The 19,579-nt window shown below is 31.2% G+C and overlaps 2 protein-coding genes across 2 annotated transcripts; both read right to left on the reverse strand.

Annotated features, from left to right (window-relative positions):
- Positions 1 to 811: 811 nt before the first annotated feature.
- Positions 812 to 7,403, reverse strand: LOC109789695 (TCP-1/cpn60 chaperonin family protein). Its single transcript, XM_020348728.3, has 14 exons — positions 7,240 to 7,403; positions 6,865 to 7,125; positions 6,584 to 6,709; positions 6,282 to 6,485; positions 4,502 to 4,671; positions 4,264 to 4,399; positions 3,997 to 4,113; positions 3,785 to 3,904; positions 3,590 to 3,688; positions 3,416 to 3,505; positions 2,727 to 2,814; positions 2,532 to 2,620; positions 2,371 to 2,445; positions 812 to 1,258 (listed from the first exon to the last, which is right to left on the reverse strand). The coding sequence occupies exons 1-14, from the start codon at positions 7,252 to 7,254 to the stop codon at positions 1,166 to 1,168; spliced, it is 1,683 nt and encodes a 560-aa protein (XP_020204317.1). The 5' UTR covers positions 7,255 to 7,403; the 3' UTR covers positions 812 to 1,165.
- Positions 7,404 to 8,781: 1,378 nt separating this feature from the next.
- HMG1 (hydroxy methylglutaryl CoA reductase 1) lies at positions 8,782 to 12,994 on the reverse strand. The gene is made up of 4 exons (XM_020348196.3): positions 11,981 to 12,994; positions 10,525 to 10,706; positions 9,459 to 9,805; positions 8,782 to 9,374 (listed from the first exon to the last, which is right to left on the reverse strand). The coding sequence occupies exons 1-4, from the start codon at positions 12,853 to 12,855 to the stop codon at positions 9,132 to 9,134; spliced, it is 1,647 nt and encodes a 548-aa protein (XP_020203785.1). The 5' UTR covers positions 12,856 to 12,994; the 3' UTR covers positions 8,782 to 9,131.
- Between the last annotated feature and the right edge of the window lie 6,585 nt (positions 12,995 to 19,579).

A 19,579-nucleotide genomic window follows, 5' to 3' on the forward strand; every position in this document is an offset into this window, starting at 1 on the left:
CTTTTTTAATCAAATGTAAACTCAATATCAAATATCCAATAGATTACTACAGTGGTGCTCTACACTGTCTAAACAACCGGCTAAGAAATCATTCATGCAAGAGAAAGTGAATAGAGTGGAGTTTACCATCAGATTAATTCATGAAATTATAATCACGTCATTTTAGTCTTTTTTTTCTCTCCAAAAATGTCCTTAAAATTAGTATTTGTTAGTCAATTTAGCTTCTGATTACTAAGTTTCACAATGTCAGATTTATATCTGATTTTGATATGCACAAGTCGATTTAGTCCTTAACTTTATTGAGCATTAGATAATTCAAATCATATTACCAAAGACTGCATGAACTTTTGAGTGCACAAGTCAATTTAGTCCTTAACTTCATTGTACATTAGTTAATTCAAACCATATTACCAAAGACTGCATGAACTTATGAATTATGATTTTCAATTAAATAATCAAACTGGCAATAATCAAATAAAAGGATTAAACTCTTATTTTATAATATCATAAGATCAAATTAGTTTATAGTGTTAGTTTTATGAACTAAATTAATTGACAAATATTACAGTCAAGAGACAAACTAAATTTTCTTTTTTACAATATTAAAATAAATAAATTGCGCTTATAAATGCATCCTTTACCTGACACTTCCGTAAACAGCTATGCAAACATCATTTTTCCCTACACAGTTTCATTTTCTAATAAAATTGAGTAGTTTGATCTGCTTAACTGTTTCTGCAATTAGTATGCAATATTACTTGCACTTGCCCACTGATGACTTTTATAGTCGTAAAAGAAAACTGAAATCGCATGCTTAAACGAATACTAAATAATAATAAAATAGTTGAACAAGATGATGAAAATTTTCACACTAAATAGCTAAAGTCCCACCAACAGCCATGCGATAGTTTTTAACCCCTCCATCGTATAAAATGATGCTCAGAAAGACGATGCTCGAAAACTGCTATCTTCAAATCCTAGTTTTGATCAGATGATGTTCCCAGAATCTCCATTACATTTTCATTTCATGATTTGTAGGTTCAAAAATCGGCATGCTTCTAGCAACATCAAGTAGCAGTAGCAGAAAGAAGCATGCATTGGCCTCACACGAATTAGACAGACAATGCACCACACTCAACCCGTAATAAATAGAATGAATTTCTCATCATCTTCGCATTCCTCTTCCACGACCACGGAATGCACCTCCACGTCCTCTGCCCATGGCACTTGCAGCAGCCTCTCCTTGTGCACTCTCAGACTACATATTTTAAATAGACAAAACAATCAAAATCTGCTGCATAATGGAAATGGCCAGAATAAAACAACCTATAGAGAAAAGGTGAACTTAATCCAGTTACATCATGGAAATAAAAAAAATAAAAAAAAAGAGACTTGTGTAGACATAACCACACAATTCTGCAAATCAACGTAAAATTCAGAAAGTCAGGCAGCGAGATCCAGGCAGAACAATGGCAACAAGATCAACAAAAATTGTCCACAAGCTCCCCCTCTCTCTACCTTAAATGGATGACAACTTCTAACTTAACCAGTTATCTTAAGTTCAAGTATTGGAAATGTTTAAAAGTCAGTAGCACTCAGACTCCAAATAGGGTAGAACAAACTAAAAAAATGATTGGGAGGAAACAAGGCGAGGGCACAAATAACTAGAAGCACTAAAAATTAAGGGTACCTTGGGTGAGGGAACTGTCATTTTGTAAAAGAATGTCTTGTCAAAGAAAAAGTGTTAAGTTAGGAAAAGAAGCAAAAAAAACTCCATTGCAAATGCCTACCAATCACAGCATTCCCACATCTCCAATAGAGAGAGTATTGATTCCCATCTTTAAAGAATTCAAGTGAGGAATGAAATCCTTTCTGTTAATTTCCTTAGCAAACCATGGAATCCACATTCACATGGAGTAGAAGGAGGAACTAATTTCCATTCCCATACAACAAATATGCTATTGGACAGGAACTATGATACCATTATCAAAACTACAAGTACAACAATTTTGCAAGGACAAAGCACCATGAAAACTAGTATTCATTCCTCGATGGATATTGATATATTGAACAATGCTTAAAAGAGACAGAAGTGTAGGACAACTGGATTGGAAGAGAATTTGTGCAGAGATTTCTTAGAGAGAGACTGCACAAATCCAACCGTAATATTATAAAGCATTACCCTCAAAGTAAAAATTCGCTGACCAAAATGCATCCAAACAACAAAAATAATCAAAGAAAAATTAGAATATACATAATATACTACTGATAATAGATCAATAATTCCTTCAACTTGAGCAAGTCTCTAGGAAAGAAATTAAGAACAGAAGCACAATCCTCAGCTATAGACAATGACAGAACTAGACTTACCTTAGGATTTTTAATTGTTTCATCCACACTTAAGATGAGGCAAGCAGCCTCAGTTGCAGCATTTATGGCATTGATCTGCAAATTCATCAACCAACTTAGACGCCATAAAACATTAGAATCAGAATATAAATTTGTACATATAGATGCAGGTGGTTGGTTACCTTCACAATTGCAGGCTCCCAGACAAAGTTAGCAAAAGAGTCAGCAATTCCACCAGTGGCTATGTCCACCCCATATGGTGCCCCCTCACCTGTAACAAGCAAGCAAATAAGTCAGTCAGTATGCATGCAAGTAATTTTGCAATAGATATATGTAAGCATGCTTGTTGCATGCATACAAAAACATGGCCAACCAACCAGAAGGAAGTGCATGTTTCTGCCTTAGTTTATTCAGCACATCAGTTGCATCAAATCCAGCATTGTCACATAATTGTCTTGGTATAACCTGCAATAAAACCATAACTTTTTGCATCAAAATACAATCAAGTACCTATACTCTTTGAACAGAAGAACATGATCCCATACCCTTTATGTCTCATTTCTTACAGAAAGTGTGCATGGAAAATCAAATACTTAGTGAGGCAATTTCAAGACATCTATCGAGTAAAATATATGCTCAAGGAATTTTTTGCCCAACCCTTCCCCCATACAAATACAGTAATGAGGCATGTGATTGAATGAAACAGTTCCTGATCATCTTAAAAATGTATGAGAAACATCTTCAAGATTTTCCAAAATTGTCAGGCCTTGTGGAGCAACTACCAGACACTTTTTTGTTTTTTTATAATGCTTGATTTGAAAAGAGAAAAGCAAAGAAACATATTGCTCGTGTTTAGGTATCCTATTAGTTTGAACTTTGAACTTTAGACCACTAAGCTGAGAAGTTCTTCACGGAGAACAACTTTAGTGTCAAAAGAGAAATTAACATTTGTGTCAAACAGGTGTTGCCTCCTGTTACTAACATAGTTGAATGAATTAAAACATTAGAATATTAGCAAACATAAAAAGACCACAACTATGAATTGGCCTCAAATTCCAAAAGTTACCTCAAGAGCTTTTGCATAGGAGTTAATGAAAAGCTGGGATTTTCCGGCTATTGTACGGGCATGCTGCCTCAGGTACCGGCTTATCTCCATCTACCAACAAGTACCACATTTTAAGATCCAACACAATGACTAATATAATTCAGCAATATCTACCTACAAATTTTAGAGACATACATCTATGGCACCACCCCCAGCTACCACAGTTGAATTCTTCAAAGCCCTCCTAACAATCATGATTGCATCATGCAAACTTCGCTCTGCTTCCTCTATGAACTGTAAGAGAATAACAAACATCATACCTATAAGCTCAAAAATAGCAGATCTATTACATGAGTTCAACTACAAGTTTCATAAAGTACAATAACAGACCTGATCAGCTCCACCACGAAGAACTATGGTAGCTGTTTGGCCAGATGGACATCCATTAAATATATTGAACCTCTCATTTCCAACCTGCCTTTCCTCAAAAATCTCGCAAGTTCCAAGGATCTTCAAGGAAGCAAATCACCAGGAGTTCAGTTGCAATACTTAATATTACAAAACAAGCAAATCAATCACAAGTCACAAAAATAACATGCAACCTCATCAATTATGTTATTGACAGATGTTTGTACAGTTCCACCAGTTGCAGCAGCAACCCTTTTTAGATCTTCTTCAGCTACACGACCAGCACAGAAAATGTCTCGATCTGCAAAATACTGTTTCAAGAACAAGTTATTTAAAAATTATCATAAATATTCCTGAAAATTTTTAACATACAGTAAAAGGGGTAATATTTTATGAATAGTTGAAAGAAATCCAAGAACATGAAAGGGAAATAGATTCAATTTAAAAAAGATGAATAAAACCTGTGTAGCTAGATCGCCAATAGCCAATCGTGAAAGAACTACTTTGGCACCGCTGTTGACACATTTATCCAACTTGTCATAAATAATATTCCATTCTGCATCAACAATTGATTGATATTGCGCTGGATCTGACAATCTTTAGAGAAGAGAAAAATTCCAACAAAGTAAGCAATCCTTCAATAAGATCTCAGCATCAACAAACAAAACAAAGGAACAAAATTATTATTAAAAAAAACACCTTATCTCAGCATTTTCTTTCTCAGATTTTAGCTCCAACTCAACATTTAGTAATAGTATTTTTGGACTGAGAAACTTCTTGGGTTGCTGCTCAAACCCAGCATATGAAAATGTCTTTTTGAAGGCAACACCATTTACTAGAAATGAGTCTCGCATGGTACCACCAGGAACCTGTAATAGAAAACCTTAAGTCTTCCACCATTCATTTTCAAAATAAGTTTATAAATTACATGCACATAATCAAAATTAACCTCAAAAGCAAAAACCTACATTCGATCTCCATATGCACAACCACTTTGTTAGTTGATTGTTCTACTTTCTATGACACCTTTTGAGTTATCAAATACACACGCACATTTAAAATTCCAAAAACAATATTATAGAACATCAAAAACAAATACAACACATCTGCTTTAGAATATCTGAAGAGAAGTGAAAGCCCAAAGAATCTAATTACAATGCTATGAAAACTAGGCAGGCAGTATTGGGTGAGAAAACACTACATATCAAGGTTTATGATGCTGTTTAACTCTTGAACTCCAATCCAATCTGAAATATATGTCACTTTAGAGTATTGCACAAGAATTAAGGAAACTAATAACTATCCTAAATAAATAAAAAAAAAAAAAAAAGTGATTTTCGAGTTAAATTACCCTTTTCTCGAAAATATGTATTATAATAATTCATCTATAAAGAAAAGAAATGAACAAATTTTCAATTATCAAGACAATCACTATTGTTAACATGGGAGGAGAAAATTGAAAAGAAGTAAAAAAATGTTTTTTTTGGTGTTATAAAATGACAAATAATTTGGAACAAGTTTTTTTTTTTTTTGCTAAAGTGACAACCATAGAATAGAGATAGCAAAGAAGCACTTTAAAGGCCCAGAAAATTTACTAAACCTTAGGTTGACAGTAATGGAAAAACTTAGTAATAGCAATCACTTTGAAAATAGGTACATATTGCAAAATTATTTCTTGTCAAATAACACAAATAACTAAAAAGAAAAAAGAAAAAAATGCTCAGGAAAATGTGTTTTATAGTTCTCTGCATGATTTGTAAACATTAGAAAATTGGAACTAAAGGTACAAATACAATACAGGCCCTATGAAGCTATGTATGACTGAAGCTGGTGATTATATAGAGTGCCAACACATACACACACACACACACACACATATATATATATATGCAGACCACCAGCTTTTAACAAGATTTCAATCCAACTTCCTTATATATGCTCAAATGACTAGTTTCTGGAGGAACATAATTCCCTTATAAAATTTCAACCAGAATAATTTATCATTTGAAATAAAATGGCATCTACTGTTAAAAACACAATCGCCATTCCCCACTAAGAGAAATGAAGCCATCAAGTATTACTTGTACAAGTTTTTGGACTCTGGATCACTGAATATCAAATGATGAAGTATATTGTATAAATACCAGACATAAAATGGCAAATAAAAAAGACATTATTTTAAAAAGATTTGATAAACAAAAACTCCTTTGGTCATCTTAAACTTCAAACCTAGAAAAGTTGGCAAACAATCTCTTAACACTAACTACAATGACCAGATCGAAGAGCTTATCTTTTTTTCATTTATTTATTTATTATAGTTGTATCTTCATTTAAAGGCATCTTTGGCCCTTCATTTTTAGCATTTTATTGCTTGCCATTAAATTTTCCTCTACTTAGAAATACCACATTCCACAATCACCAATGCAAAAGAGAGAATGCAGCACACAGATACAAAATTGTAAAAAATCGATACATGTACCTTCTTTATTCCAATCATGTTCAACCTGTCCTCAGTCCCAATTGCAATTACAGCATCCACAACCATGGATGCAAAGAATTCTTTCTCTCCACCAATGAGCTTCGAAGAAAGTGTGGTAGCAGCACACTTTGCAAGCAAGCTTTTCTTCTCTTCAAGACTTTTCCCCTCTATGCTAACAGCAAGCTCTTTAATCTTCTCAATTGCCTGCTCAACGATTAAACGAGACAAATCAGGAACATACTTCCACCTACAGTATTCAACATTAATTAAGACCAAAAATAAAAATAGAGATAGGCATGTACCAAGGAGCTTGCGGTCCTATAGCTCCGAATTAAATTTTGAGAGTGAACACCGTCTTCAATGAAAGGCTTGGCCTCCCTTAAAAACTCCGCTGCAAGCAATACCACAGTGGTGGTTCCATCGCCAACCTTTTTTCACATTCACAACAACAATATCAGAATAACAACACAATAGTTTACCTACTCACTATCAAACAAGCTATTCCAATTCCGTAAATCAAGCATCTAAATTAAGCAAAAACGAAAAGATCTTAATAATGGAGATGTGCGAGATCGATGGGTACCTCGGAGTCCTGAGACTTGGCGATGTCGACGAGGATTTTGGCGGCGGGATGGACGATGTCAAGGAGCTTCATGATGGTGGCGCCGTCGTTGGAGATGGTGACGGTTCCCTTGTCGTCGTGGATGAGCTTGTCCATGCCGCGAGGGCCGAGGGTGGTGCGGACGACGTCGGCGACGGCGGTGCAGGCATTGATGTTGCTCACAAGCTGCGGCTTCCCCTGCGAAGTGTCTGTGCCTTCCTTGAGCAGAATGATCTGAGGTTGCTGTTTGATCCACCATTTCCAAACGGTAACAATGAGTTAGGTTAGGTTACGGAAACGGTAACAGAACAGAGAGTGAGAGAGTGAGAGAGTGAAAGAGAGTAAGAGAGAGATTACCAGCATCGCTGACATGGTTGAAGACGCAAAAAGAGAAAGAGAGGGAGAACTAGGGTTTAAGTTTTGAGCTTCGAAGAGAGTGTAGTGGGTCGAGAAGCAGCAGTTTCTGGCTCCTTCACTCTCGCACCGAAACGACTCTTTTTTCTCTTTGGTGTTACTATCTAATTTCGAACCGAAACTCTGTTTTTTCTTTCATGATTTGGGCCGAAAGCCCATCGCCCCCTTTCTACCCAACCACTCATTCATTGTCCATAATTGTGTTAGAAATACATTTTTTGTCTCAACATCTTTGAACTCGATTAGCAACCATATTTGACTCGAATTAAGCCCAGGTTTACTCAAAGTTAACAGTATTAACTTGAACATACAAAAGTCGTGAGCATTATGTAAATAGTGTTTGCATCTCACGGTTATATATCTTCACGAATTTATCCATTTTATATTAAGTAATTTCTTTATTAAAGTATAAAAGTAGTTCAACTGAATTTTTCGTCTTTTGAAAAAATCTTTATGTGCACAATAAAGAATAAAACATGTTCAAAAAAACATAATTATCTAATTGTTTTAGAAATCTATTACATAGATTACAAGTTCATCCCATAATAGACACGCAAACATTAAATGAAAATGTTAAACATCTTACGCTTGACTACTGAAGAAGCATTTTGCAACACCAATGTTCAGCTTCTTACGAAGTTAAAACAGCAAATGAAAATGGCAAAAAGACATTGTCTCTAGTCTCTACCATGCACATAAACTACATATACTACCCTAATAACTTTTATAAGATTTAAATACCTATTTAGTAATTTCATAAATTTTATTTTTCAATTTCTACAATTAAATTTTTTTTAGTCTTTTATACATATTTTTTTCTTTTAATCTCTGTCATCTATTTATTATAGGAATAAAAGATAAATTTTATAATAATATAAAAATTAAAAAGAATTAAAAAAATAATATGATTAGGTGCTAAAATGAAATATTTTTCACTATAAGAATTAAAAATAAAGTTCATATATTTCAACCTTTATTCTTAGAAAACCCTCCCCTAAAACTTTCTTAATCCTTTTTATAAGACCTTTTCCAAATTATTTGTTGCATTAATTACTTTTATAAGAATAACCTTAAGTAGAAATACATTAATTAATTAGGTGGTGACTAAAAACAAGGCAATCTCAATAATTTTAATGATAATAATGAAAAAAAAGAGGAATTATATAGATTTTTACTACTTAAATTTTTCTACCGTTAACATTTTAAATTGACATGTTTATGAAAAAAAAAATTCAAAGACTAAAACTAAATAAAATTTGATTAGTCTAAAAACATAAATTAAAAAAATTAAGAACATTTTTTTTGGTACAAAAGTTAAAACATATTTAACCCCTGGAAAAAAATTATACAATAATTTGTTGACAAGTTTAAAACTAGTAACTAAATTCTTGGAAAATTGTTGAAAGAAAATCGAATACGTATGAGACAAGGGTTAGTAAATCATGAGAAAGAGACGGTCAAATTTAAATAATGGAATCCAATACATACACGAGAGACACTGGTAGCATATTATATTATATAGGGGAAAAGAATTACAATACAACACGGCAAATGTCTTGGTCGAGGAGAAAACGAGTGTCAACACCCATTTAATGGCTCGGCAGAACATGCAATGGAACGTGTACATGAAAGGCAGGGTCCAGAAGGGGACAAGGAACAGGTAGAGTACAACTCTACCTTCCTCTCTCCAAATAATACAAGATCTATAGACAGCAATGCAGAGCCAAACGTGGATGCCAACAATCTAATCTAATGCTTCCAAGATTCCCTATTCAAGTTTTTATTCTAGACTGACTCCACAATTAATGACTACAACCACGTCTCTGTCCCTGGTCTCAAGACGATATTTTGGTTACATCTTTGCTTGATCTGTTGTATTTCATGTGGCTGTTGACTAGCTGCCCTGCTGCAATGGCAGACATCAGAGACAGCTCTCCTGCTAAAACAGATCCAGCAACAATGGTGGCCAAGAGTCTTGAGTTCGATCCTGGTGACTCCTTGCTCGCACCCTTCACACCAAGCAAATTCAAGCAAGCAGACTGGGACGCAAGTTGAGTCCCACCCCCAACAGTACCCACCTGCGAGGAAAATGAATCATGTAAACCTTAGCTATTAAATTGGAAAATTGACCTCGTTTAAGAAAGGATGGGATGCCAAATCACCTCGATAGAAGGCATTGTCACTGAGATGTGAAGGTCCCTCCCGTCATTGACGGCTTCCATCATGGTTATGCAATGGGAACTCTCAACATTTTGAGCTGGGTCTTGACCGGTGGCTATAAAGATGGCAGAAACAATGTTACTAGCATGGGCATTATATCCACCAAGAGCACCAGCAAGGGCAGAACCAGCAAGGTTTTTGAGCATGTTAAGCTCCACCAGAGCAGCCACATTGGTCTTCAATACCTTCTTCACCACTTCTTCCTTGATAACTGCTTCACAAACAACTGATTTCCCACGTCCCTCGATCCAATTTACTGCAGCCGGTTTCTTGTCCGCACAATAGTTTCCTAAAGGATCAAATCAGTACATAACCATGAAAACAATTTCAGCATGCCCTGATTATAGGAATCAAATCAAATAACAAAACAACAAGAATAATAGAGTGACACGCTCAAGATATAAAAGCAAGTTAACTGAAGGACTGAGAATCAAAAACAGATTTGACACGATGAGAAGTATACACTAGTACACAGTAGAAATCTGATCAAATGAGAAATATAGATAAATTGGTGACGAGTATGAGAGTTTGCCACAGTCCCAATTTTTCTCAGCAGGTTCGTAGTGCATAAATCATAATTAAGGAACAAATGAATAAAATATGACTATACTACATATCACTACATTAACCCTTTTTCAAAGAGCAGATATACGACAAACAAACCAAGCTCCAATAAGAATCAGCTTGACAATACCACTTTTATCATGAACCTCTACAGTAACACCATTATAAGACACAAGTCACCTGTTCAAATCAAACAACAGTATACCACTATAATACAAAATATAGTACATATAGATAGGCTGCGTCAAAGATGATAGGGAAGGAAATAAGATAATGTAATTGGACCACTTTCATGATGAAAGCAACAAGTACGTAAAAGAAATAAACAAATAAGCAATATGTAATCGCATATTATTAGCATATAATATAACAAAGTAAATGGTATTGCTGACATCATTCCAGCAAATCCATTTAACAAAATGGGAAAGGGAACACAGAAATTACCAGAGATGCCAATAACATCCATGTCAGGAAAATCATTTTGAAGAAAATCAAGAACATTCTGCACCCCTTTGGAAACCATGTTCATCCCCATGGCATCACCTGTGCTACAAGTGAATCTCAAATAAGCGTTCTTCCCGGCCATAGCACAATGAATACCTTGCAGCCTAGCAAATCTACTCGACCTGAAACCATTAAACCAAACTCCAAAACTCAACATAAACAAATAAATGAAAAATCTCCCACTAACAACATCCAAATTCCAGCCTTCTATACTCCATAACATAAAATATTAATCCCTAAACTACAGAAAATTCACTCAATCTGTGCCTGAGTAAGCGTTTGCCAAATTGATTTTGAAGCAAAGTGATTTACGTTAAAATGTTTTTATTTTAAAAACTAATTAGTAGTAAATCTCATAATAGATATTTTATCCAAGAAAATAACTTCTCAAGATTGCTTTAACTCAATATTGATTTTGGACTCGATCAATCCTTCAACATGCAACAAACATATGAACATTTACCTAAAATCACATCAGCTAATATTTGATTTCAGATAAATGTTGACAAAAATGATTTTAATTAAAGCTTATTTTGGAGTGACGCTATTTATGTTTGGAAGTTAGTGACAAAATTTATAGCGTGATTGAACATGCTTAACCCACATTTATAACATGGTTTTCCACGTCCAATTCCAATCACTACAAGTTGTAGCTTTTGCATCCTAACGTAAATTTTTGGGTTTTGATCACACTTCCAAACAGAAGCGTATATTAAAAAAAATTGCCATTGCAAAATCTTCCTAAAATTGTTTCACCGTTGAATCAATTCTCAACATGGATAAACAATTTGGTTCAGTGTTCTCTTGAGTGAACATGGATCAACTTGAAGCAAAAGATACTTGCTTCTGCGTCATTTGAGGTATTCTGGACGTCTATTTGTCAGAAAACATGGAGCCTAAACTCAGAAGTCAGATCCAAAGATGCACCAAGTGTGTTTGGTTTCATGTTGGATTCTCGTCACGTTAAAAACTAGTTAACATGATTCTCGATAGATTTTCACATGTATGGTTCCACGTCTAGAAATTGATTCTTTGTTGAAGTAACTTTAGATAGCTTTTGCCATGGATACAAAATTCGTACCGAGTTTTACTATTAAGGCTCAATTTGGTTCCACGTCGGTTTGAGTTAGATGTGGATGAATCAGAAGCAACAAACACATGCTTCTCCATCACTTTGGTGTGAAAAAATGAGGAAACGTGGCTCATAGATGGACTACCAAACACGCAATAACATGTTTTTATGATAAAAACATCCAAACATAAATCACATCACTTGAAGATCAAATTAATCAAAGTTCACCCAAATTGGGCTAAAATTCTGAAGAAGCCAACATGAATCGAAACAGTAAATTAGGATATTGACATGCACTACTAAGAAAGGGTTGAAAAGGCAAACCTGTTGAAAACAAGAGCGAGGGTGTCAAAATTGAGAGGATCCTCAAGGAAGAACTTCAACTGAGAAGCCCTTTTGGCAGATGAAAACCTAACAACCGGCGCTCTGGACATGGCATCCCTCAGAACGACACTGCTGGCCCCACCGCTCGCATAAATAGCCTTACAGCCGCGGTTGGTGCTGGCCACAAGACACCCCTCCGTGGTGGCCATGGGCACCGTGTACTCAAACCCGTCCAGAAGCAACGGCCCCGCCACCCCCACCGGAACCTGCACGTACCCCACCGGCATTTCGCAGCACTGCCCGAGAATCGCCTCGTAGTCGAACCCCTCAAGCGGCAGCCCCTCCAGCGACCGCCCCGCCGTCCGCTGCAGCGCCGCCCGCCGCACCGCCGCGGCCCGGCGGCAGTCCCCGAGGCGCGACTCGAGCGAATAGGAAGGCGTGGAGCCGTCAACGACGGATGCCACAATGTCGTCGTCGTCATCCTGGGAGGAAATGGAGGGTTCGGGGAGGGCTGGTTTGGGGAGGGAGGGGTTCGAAACGGCGTCGTCGAGGTCCCAGGCCTCGGTAGAAGCACGCGTTATGAAGGACTGGACAAAGTCGATGCCGAAAAAACCGAGAAGGTAAATGAAGGATGCGATGAGGGAAAAGATGGCGGCGATCTCGGAGAGGGTGACGACGTGGAGGGGGGTGGAGGAGCGGATCTTGTCGCGCCAGCGGTGGAGGAGGAAGTAAGCGACGGAGAAGAAGAGCGTGAAGAAGATGGCGTTGGTGAGGTAGAGGGGGAGGGGGAGGGCGTCGGAGGCCTTGGGGGCGGAGGCGGAGGGTGAGTCCCTCTTGTTGGGGGAGGGCGGAGGAGGGCGGCGACGGAGGTCCATTGTGTGAGCGAGGGAGTCGGGGAATGAGTGGAGGGATGAATGGGTTTTTACTATTTAGTGAGGTGTTTGTGTTTGCCACCCAAAATGCTGTATGCTGCGATGCAACCCGGCCTAGCCCCTCCCCATTTCCTCTTTCTTTTTTTACTTTCACTTCAACTGCATTTCCTATTTATTAAATAACTTTTTACGATTAAAATATAAAATTGTTTAATAAGGTTTATATTAAGTGGGACTTTTTTTTATTAATAATATAGAAGTATAGGTATATATATATAAATATAAATGTTTATTTTTTTTTAATTTAAATGTAAATAAATTTTTAACTGATTTAGTTTTTTTTTAATTCTTACTTTAAATTAATTTTATTATATATGTCTTAATTAACATTCAACATATAATTATAAATATATATTCATTTGAATTTATGAAATAAAATATAAATATTTTTCTATATTTTACACTATAAATTTATCTTGATTAATAATAAAATTTAATAATTATATCAATAATAGAGTAAGTTTATCGACAATTATTAATTTATTAATTTATTATTATCTATTAAATATTAATAATTAATATTTAGTATGTGTATTTATTAAAAAATTAAAATTTCTAATGAATATATAAATATTAATATCTTTAAAATATAAATTATATTTTAAATTTATAATAAATAATTTATATTATAATAAAAAATTATTTTTATTTATTAATAAATTTATTTTAAAATATTAATATTTAATTCATAAATTATATAATTAAGATAAATAAAAATTAAATTAAATAAAAAATTAAAAAGAATCTTTTATAAACTCTCTCATAATAAAAAATATCCTCACGTAATTCATGTAAGAGTTGATAACATATTTAACATTCAAAACTATTGACTTATTTGTAGGTAATGTATAAAATAAAACCCACTCACATTTCAAGTCATGCCAAACTTTTAAATAAATTAGGTGAGACCTTAAAAATGTTTATAAAAGATAAACAAATCAAATTATTCTTAGTAATTTTGTTAAAAATTAAGTTTAAATTTATCAAAATTTGGCCTAATTTATTTTCTAACCCATCAATGAGATGGGATTCTTTAAGCAAAGTTCCGTATTAGATTTTATAATTAAAAAAATATAATTGAAAAGATAGATTTTATTAAAAATAACTAATCAATGATTAAAATTTTTAATAAAAATTAATCATTAATAAAAGTAATAAATATTACATTTTAATGACATTATAGTCTTGAAAATTAGGTATTAGTTAAATAATTAAAAGTGACTTTTTCATATAAAAAAATAATATATATATATATATATATGAATGTTAAGCAATGTATATATTTGATACAAAAATTATATTATCTAATCATTTAATATGAATTAATTGTGAGGATTAATTTTTTTTATATATTAATGATGTATTATAATTATACCATTTAATTATTCTAAAGAATATAAAAGGGGGTTTTCAACCAAAAAAAATAAATAAAATAATAAAAACTAATTATTTTAAAATTAGAAGAATTTTTTAGTATAATGATATAAATTTCATACAAATAAAAATAAATTATTTAAAGTATTTATATTATGATTTATTTTAATCTTATTTATTTAAATAATATGTAACCAAATATATTTTAATTTATTTTATATTGTAATCGTATATTTAATAAATAAATAAAAAAACTGTTTTTTTATTTATACTTTTGTAGTAATATATAAGAAATTTAACAAAGATGAATTTAAATAGTATATTTTAATTGAAGAAAATTTTAAAATAAACAAATTAACTAAAACTTTATATTTGTGTAGATTGTGTTATAATTAAATATAAATAATAATTATATTTATATTTAATTTTATATTTCATTGGTTTTGTATTTATATATTATTTGATATTATAAACGTATAAATTAATTATAAAAGTGAATAATATTTAAAGTAAATTATATGTAACAGATATTTAAATTTATTTATATTTAAAATATATATTTTTTATATTGTAAAAATTAAGTATATAAAAGTTTGTTTTAAATGAAATAATTTTTGTAAAGTACAATATTATATTACCTTTATATTTAGTTGAAGAATAATATTTTTTAAAAATTATGTTAGAAATAAATATATAAATTAAACATATTTATATTTAGTTAATAATTTTTATAATTTAAAAAAAATATTTAAATTTTTTTAAGTATTTTAAAATAAATATACATGTATTTTATATAAATTTTTTTGAAATATAATTGTTTTTGGACACAAAATGCCTAGGGTTAGCATTACGTCTACCCAAGAGCATTTTGTTTATAATATTACTTACGTGACAAAAATAATTTATTTTGATAATTAATTTTTATTTTGTTTATAACATTTTTTATATGATAAAAATACTTTATTTTGATAATTAATTTTTAAATAATTTGTTTTATTTATTTAGGCTGCAAAGTCCTAGAAAGAGGAGAAACACCGTCCATAGACCCATACCGCGTGGAAGAGGAAGTCACGGAATAAGGTCACAATCACAAACACACCAACATGGACCTTACCAATACCATGTTCTACCCAAGTTCAATGAATTCTTATTACTTTACACAAGATCAAAAGGAAAATAAAATACGAATAGAAAGATGGTATAGTGAATAATTATAAAGAGAGAAAATTAAATAAAATATTAAAAGATAAAGAGTGATTTACGTATAGTTTATAAAGATAAAATAATTCAAGAAAATATGTACACTAAATAAAAGTACTTCTTTTATTGTTAGTATATATATATATATATATATATATATATATATATATATATATATATAAAATAATTTCCTTTATTATTAATATAGATTACGTTATTAATGAAAAATAAGGGATTTTCATTTTCATTTAATTTAATTTAATGATTTCTTTGTGTAGATTTAATTTAATGATATGTATTATCACAAAATAAAACTTTTAAAAAATTTGAACCGATAATTCTAATTCAATTGGTTAAATTGTGAGTTGTTATATAATTCTTATAATCGAGTTTGATTTTAATAAATAAATAGAAAAATGGGCCTCAAACTCGAAATCATAAACAATATGTATTGGTTGATCAACATGCTTAATAGTATTTTAACACGAATAAATGTGAAAATAAAAAATTTAAGAAAAATTATTGTATTATTAATAAAAACATGAACTTGTATTTTTTATGAATAAAACATAATTTAGTATAAATACATGCATTTGTTAACTAAAAAAATATGCATTTATTGATCTTTTAACATTAAAATTAAAAGTTAAATAATAATTTAGTTATGATATCTGAAAATATTTTATTACACTTAATATTATTAAAATTATTAGAATTAGTCTATTAGTTGAGAGAAGGAGTTATAGTAGAAACGGGAAAATCAAATCATCTTTCTTATGGATTAAAAAATATATTTTTACTAATTAACTGATTAAAGATAAATTAATATTAATTTAATAAAAATTTAAATGCACATTTAATTCTCAAATAGTGTACTTATACGATTTTAATAATCCTTTAAGTTTCAATTTAGCGAGTTTCTAATTATCTTAATTATGTAATTTTAATATTTTTATTTATTAAATTTTATTCAAAAATAATATATTTGAGTTGAAATAATGTTAGTGTAATAGATGATGTAGATGATTATGTCATGGCGACGTTACATAGCTAAGTGACATGTGAAAATATAATAAAAAATAAATTATTAAAATTGAGATTTAAACTCCTAATTAAGGTATAAATAAGTTAGGTTCAGTTAAATTTTGTTAAATTTTAGTCTAATATTATTTGAAAATATATGGTTTGGACATAGTTTATTAACTTTTCATGAACCAAAGGTTTGATTTGTCTTACATAAAAGTTTGATCAACTTATTTAAAGACTTATTTTTTAATAATTTAACACAATAATATAATTAAAAATAGATGTTATATTTTATAAAAAATCAAATTTAACTTGTTTATATGAAATAAATATATTTCTAAAGTTTAATAAAACGTTTATGATAAGAACTTATTTAAAAATATTTTTTTTAATAAGATCTCCAAATAAGATATAAATTTATCTTTGAATAAATTTATAAGTTTCACTTATTATACAAGTTAGAATACTTAATATTTAATATATATATATATATATATATATATATATAATTTTAATATATTATGTAAATTTAATAAAATAATAAATATTTATTTAATTCAAATAGGCCATCCTTATATGATTAACAGGTTCTTTAAATAATATATATCATGGCAATCTTTTAACAAAATAGACTTAACGCAAGTCTTAATCTGACTTATTTTTTATAAAAAATAAAATAAAAATAAACTTAGATTTAATACAAGTTTTGTTATTGGTATTTTATTATTTTTATCTTTACGCCTTATCTTTTAACTAAGAATAATAAGTCATTAAGTCAACAAGTTTCTTAAATAAACATTTGAAATTCATCGATTTATCAAAAATATACACTAAATACTTGTTCCTGTCATTAATTTATCAAAATATATATTTATTATCTATTTTTACCGTAAAATTCGTTATTATCATTAGGGTTATCGCATTTGAGGTATTTCCTGTTTTAACGTTCGTTAAACCGTCACGATTTTGTGATTGAAAAGGTGTCTAGTGGGTTAACGAGGGAAGGTGCTTATCAACTACACTTAGTCTTAATTCCTAAATGATATAAGACTTTTAGGTATATCGAAACAAGTCCCGAATCGAGGTTAAGAATAAGGAGTGGTTTAAGCCCTCCTTTTAGTATCAATGTTTCGACTATAAATCTGCTCACATCGTTAGGATCATCGTGTTTAAGGTATTTTCTGTTTTGGTGTTTGTCGGTCCATCACAGATTTATCCTTGGAAAAACACTTCTTCGTTGTCACATCATAGGATTTCCATTGTCTATAGGATTTCCTGCATCGTAGGACCATCATCGGTAAGTCATGTGCCATACACTTTGTTGGTAAAACTATCTCTCACACCTTGGTTGTCAATCGTGAACGGTGATTTACGATGGTAAGACCACCAAGGAGTAATGCAGGTCTATTGCGGACAAATGTGGTGGTGCTAGCACTAGTGACAATCATCGGTAAGTCATGTGCCATACACTTTGTTGGTAAAATTGTCACTCACACCTTGGTTGTTGATTGTGAATGGTGATTTACGATGGTAAGGCCACCAAAGAGTAATGCAAGTCTAAAGTAGACAACTATGGTGGTGCTAGCACTAGTGAAGTGGATGGCATACGACTTACTAGTGATGGTCTATGTTACAGGAAATCATAGAGACTGTGAAAACCTTATGGTGTGATGATGAAAAAACATCTTTCCAATGATAAACTCGTAATAGCCTAAAGAAAGTCAAAATCGACAATACTTCGAACGCGATGACTTTAGCAATGCTAACCATAGTTTTAAAAACCAGACCGGTCATCGAACCGGTTAAGGTACTGGGTCAGTGGGTCAAAGGTTGAATCGGTGGTTCACTAGTTGAACCGCATGACTCGATTTTTATTTATTTTTATTAAAAAAATATTCATATTAAATACATTTTATACTTATAAATTTTAATAAATTCATATCTTATTTTAAATTTCAATTTTTCTATCTTATTTAAAATTATTTTTATTTTTATTTTATAAAAAATATATAAAAAAATTACATGTTAAACTGTATATTAATACAAATAAAAAATATAAATAATATGTACATATATAATATGTTTGCAATTGATATAAAATTAATAATATACTATAAAAGTTATTTAAGTTGTATATTATATAAACAAATACATTAGAACAAGTAGTCATTGTTATATTTAATAAGAATCTTTGTTCTTCCATTAAAAGATTAAATTTTCATTATTATTTTTGTGGTTTATGGTCCCTTAAAAAAAATTTAAAAGAAAAAAAAAAGTGGTTGAACCAGTTTGACCCACCGGTTCACCGGTTGAACCGAAAAATTGACCGGTTCAATCCGGTTTAAAACGAGTCGACTGCATAACCGATCCAACTTAAGGTTCGGACCGGCTGGACCACCGGTTCCCGGTCCAACCGGATGGTTCGGTCCGGTTTTTTAAACACTAATGCTAACAACTTACAATTGGAACACTACCACTAAATAAACAAAAATAAAACATTAATAATATTATTGATAAATTAATATTAATAATATTATTAGTATATTTTTAGATGAACTTGTAATTTAATAAATACAAATTAGTACATATTAACTAAAGTTATCAAAACGGGTCACAACTTGTGAGCTAACCTTGTGAATGTAGTTTTGTTAATATGTAAATTTGGTTCCACAATTTTTTTTATTATATAAATTTAGTCTTTCTAGTTCTTAAAATTAAATAATATTATTCTACTATTAACATGTCAAATAGAAAATGTTGACATCGCTAAGTAATACCACAAGCAATTAGTAGAAAAAAGTTATTAGAAAATTTAAAATTAATTTATTTTAATAGATTATAAATTTTTATTGAAATAAAAAACTAATATATATATATATATATAGTAAAAACAATGTTCTTCTTTATATAGAAGCCAACAACTAAGTAATTGTCTTGTGTGTAACTCACAAACTTTGCGGAACATGTTAATGATAAATTAACATTGCTTAATTTTGAAAATTAAGAAAGTCAAATTTGTAAATAAATTTTTGAAAGAACAAAATTACACATTTGTGAAACTATAAAA

Source organism: Cajanus cajan, chromosome 9 (genome assembly GCF_000230855.2).
Source record: "Cajanus cajan strain Asha chromosome 9, NIPB_CcT2T_4, whole genome shotgun sequence".
NCBI lineage: Eukaryota > Viridiplantae > Streptophyta > Magnoliopsida > Fabales > Fabaceae > Cajanus > Cajanus cajan.

Coding starts and splice junctions, on each gene's coding strand:
- LOC109789695 (XM_020348728.3), bottom strand. Junction 6,486..6,583: donor ATAGGACCGCAAGCTCCTTG/GTACATGCCTAT, acceptor ATCGTTGAGCAG/GCAATTGAGAAGATTAAAGA. Junction 3,689..3,784: donor TTCGTGGTGGAGCTGATCAG/GTCTGTTATTGT, acceptor ATTCTCTTACAG/TTCATAGAGGAAGCAGAGCG.
- HMG1 (XM_020348196.3), bottom strand. CDS start 12,855: ATGGACCTCCGTCGCCGCCCTCCTCCGCCCTCCCCCAACAAGAGGGAC. Junction 10,707..11,980: donor CTCGCTCTTGTTTTCAACAG/GTTTGCCTTTTC, acceptor TAATGGTTTCAG/GTCGAGTAGATTTGCTAGGC. Junction 9,806..10,524: donor GGATGTTATTGGCATCTCTG/GTAATTTCTGTG, acceptor TTGATCCTTTAG/GAAACTATTGTGCGGACAAG.